The sequence below is a fragment of the Centruroides sculpturatus genome, unplaced genomic scaffold (assembly GCF_000671375.1).
Source record: "Centruroides sculpturatus isolate CEXI.00-Female unplaced genomic scaffold, Cexi_2.0 scaffold39, whole genome shotgun sequence".
Classification (NCBI taxonomy): domain Eukaryota; kingdom Metazoa; phylum Arthropoda; class Arachnida; order Scorpiones; family Buthidae; genus Centruroides; species Centruroides sculpturatus.
Window position 1 is genome coordinate 1,401,997 of NW_019384314.1, and position 2,304 is coordinate 1,404,300.

The 2,304-nt window shown below is 28.5% G+C and overlaps 1 protein-coding gene across 1 annotated transcript in view; it reads left to right on the plus strand.

Moving 5' to 3' along the window:
• The window catches only part of LOC111622835 (nuclear factor NF-kappa-B p110 subunit-like), a 95,167-nt gene that overhangs the window by 84,184 nt on the left and 8,679 nt on the right, over positions 1–2,304 (plus strand). The window contains exon 11 of the mRNA XM_023365259.1: positions 873–947. Within this exon, the coding sequence (XP_023221027.1) occupies positions 873–947 (75 nt within the window). The remainder of the gene's footprint in view (positions 1–872; positions 948–2,304) is intronic.

Genomic DNA, 2,304 nt, shown 5'->3' on the forward strand with positions numbered 1-2,304 from the left:
ATACACGCGCGCCATCTATCGTAGGATAAATGTACTATGCCAGAAACCTTTGCGGGAGTATATTAAACAACTTTCCAAAGTTTCGCGGCAATCGGATAAACAGTGTGGTAATGCATGAAGGACAGACACACATACATTCATTTTTATATATATAAATAAACAAAAATATAAAAACAGTCTATTGGCATTGCTGGTAAATACATTTAAATAACAAGCACTTTCGACAGTATGTAACAGTCTTCTTTAGGTAATATGACTGATGGAACTTTATAAATCTAGACATAGATTTTCAAATTGCTCTTTGTGCACAAGCATGAAACATAAAAATTTTAAAATACAAAATTATATGCCATTACAAAATAAATGTAATATATGATGGCAATGGTTAACAAAAATAACAAATTAATATACACAGAAATAATTGATAAGAATATAAAGAAAATGTAAACAAAACATAAACACTGGAGCCTCCTCAGTATGTTCTTATCACATAACTGCATGGAATATCAATTGTGGGAAATTTACAAATTAACAAATTAGAAAAGGAAGATAACTTCATTACAATAAAAATCCTTTAATCTTTATAAAACCTTTTTTACAAAAGAAATGATATTAATTTCATTCAACTAAAAGTGAAAGACATGCTAAATGAAATAGAAAGCAATGGTTATAAATTTGACAGTTTCACTGCAATAAAATCTGGTACTATTCAAAAATGGATCAATCTAAGAAATAAGATCTCCTTAAACTTTGAAACTACCAGTCAGATGCATGTAAATTAAACTGATTATTTTAAACTTTAAAATATTTTATGTATAATAATAATGTACAGTACGGTACATTTTATATAATCATATTTATTTAATTTACAGCTTACTTCTCTGAAGATACAAAAAATAATAAATTGATAGACTTTTCAAGAGATCCAGTTTTGGGTTCAACTAGCAGTAAGTAAAATATTTATATAACAATATTTTTTAATATCAAGATTATTTATTTGATATTTACTTGATTATTTTTTATGATGTTTTATAAATTCTGTTGGCTGTAATTACCTTTAATACTTTCTCATTACTATTCTAGAGAGTTTTTATAAAATTTATCTTGGAATATATTTAATTTTTTAGGATTCATTTATGTAATTATTTCAAAATCTATAGCTGTTAATTATTTGAGTTTACTATATTTTATTTATTTTAATACTGTATACCATCCAAATAATGGACACCATTAGGACAGAAAAGTTTGTCCTCTATTAGGAGGTACAGTACATGCTGGCAGCTAAACTGTATTTTTAGCAGCATGAAAAACATTACAATTTACTCTCTGGTGGTGGCACAAACACACACAAAAATTATACATTTAATAAAAATTTAATAATAAATTTTATATTTGATGTCATTTTTTTAAAATAAATACTTTCCTACTGGAACTACAATAAGTAAAAAACAAAACCTTTAAACAATCCAGCAAATTGTTTTTAATATCTTAAAAATGCTTTCGAACGCTTTAAGCGATCATCCTCACTTATTATCATTTTGAATCGAACGAAGAATTCGAAATTACGTAAAACAAAAATTCAAAAAACGGTTATACAAATTTACGTTAAGATTTAACAAGGTTAAATATTCGCAAAGATTATATAAGTTAATTAAAACGAAATAAAGAACTAAAATAAAATATATACATCCAATAAAAATTATCTTAATTAACTTCCCGCTTATATAAACTACGTCAACTTATCATAGAAGGATTTCCACGCCGATGACAATCCATTGGCATCCCTATGATTAATACAGTTTGTGTGCAACTGCACCTTGTGAATTTCTAGTTTTTCCAGATGTTTCATGGCCTGCCTGGATCTTGTAGCCTTGATGATCGACGCCTGATCCCAGAAGACCTCGATATTCTGCTCTTTGGCAAGATCCAGACGGGTCGTGAAACATCTGGAAAAACTAGAAATTCACAAGGTGCAGTTGCACACAAACTGTATTAATCATAGAGATGCCAATGGATTGTCTTTGGCATGAAAATCCTTCTATGATGAGTAGACGTAGTTCATATAAGAGGGAAAGTTAATTAAGATAATTTTTACTGTATGTATATACAGTAGAGCGTCGTTTATCCGAATCAATTGGGGACTGGGATGGTTCGGATAACGAATCATGTACGAAAAAATATATTAATTTATCCCATGTTGAAATTTCTCTCCGTTGCGTGTCGCTTCGCGTTGAATTTTCGTCGATGTTAAGCCTAACGAAGACTATTGTATCGTTAAAAATTATTTTTTTATTTTGTACAAAC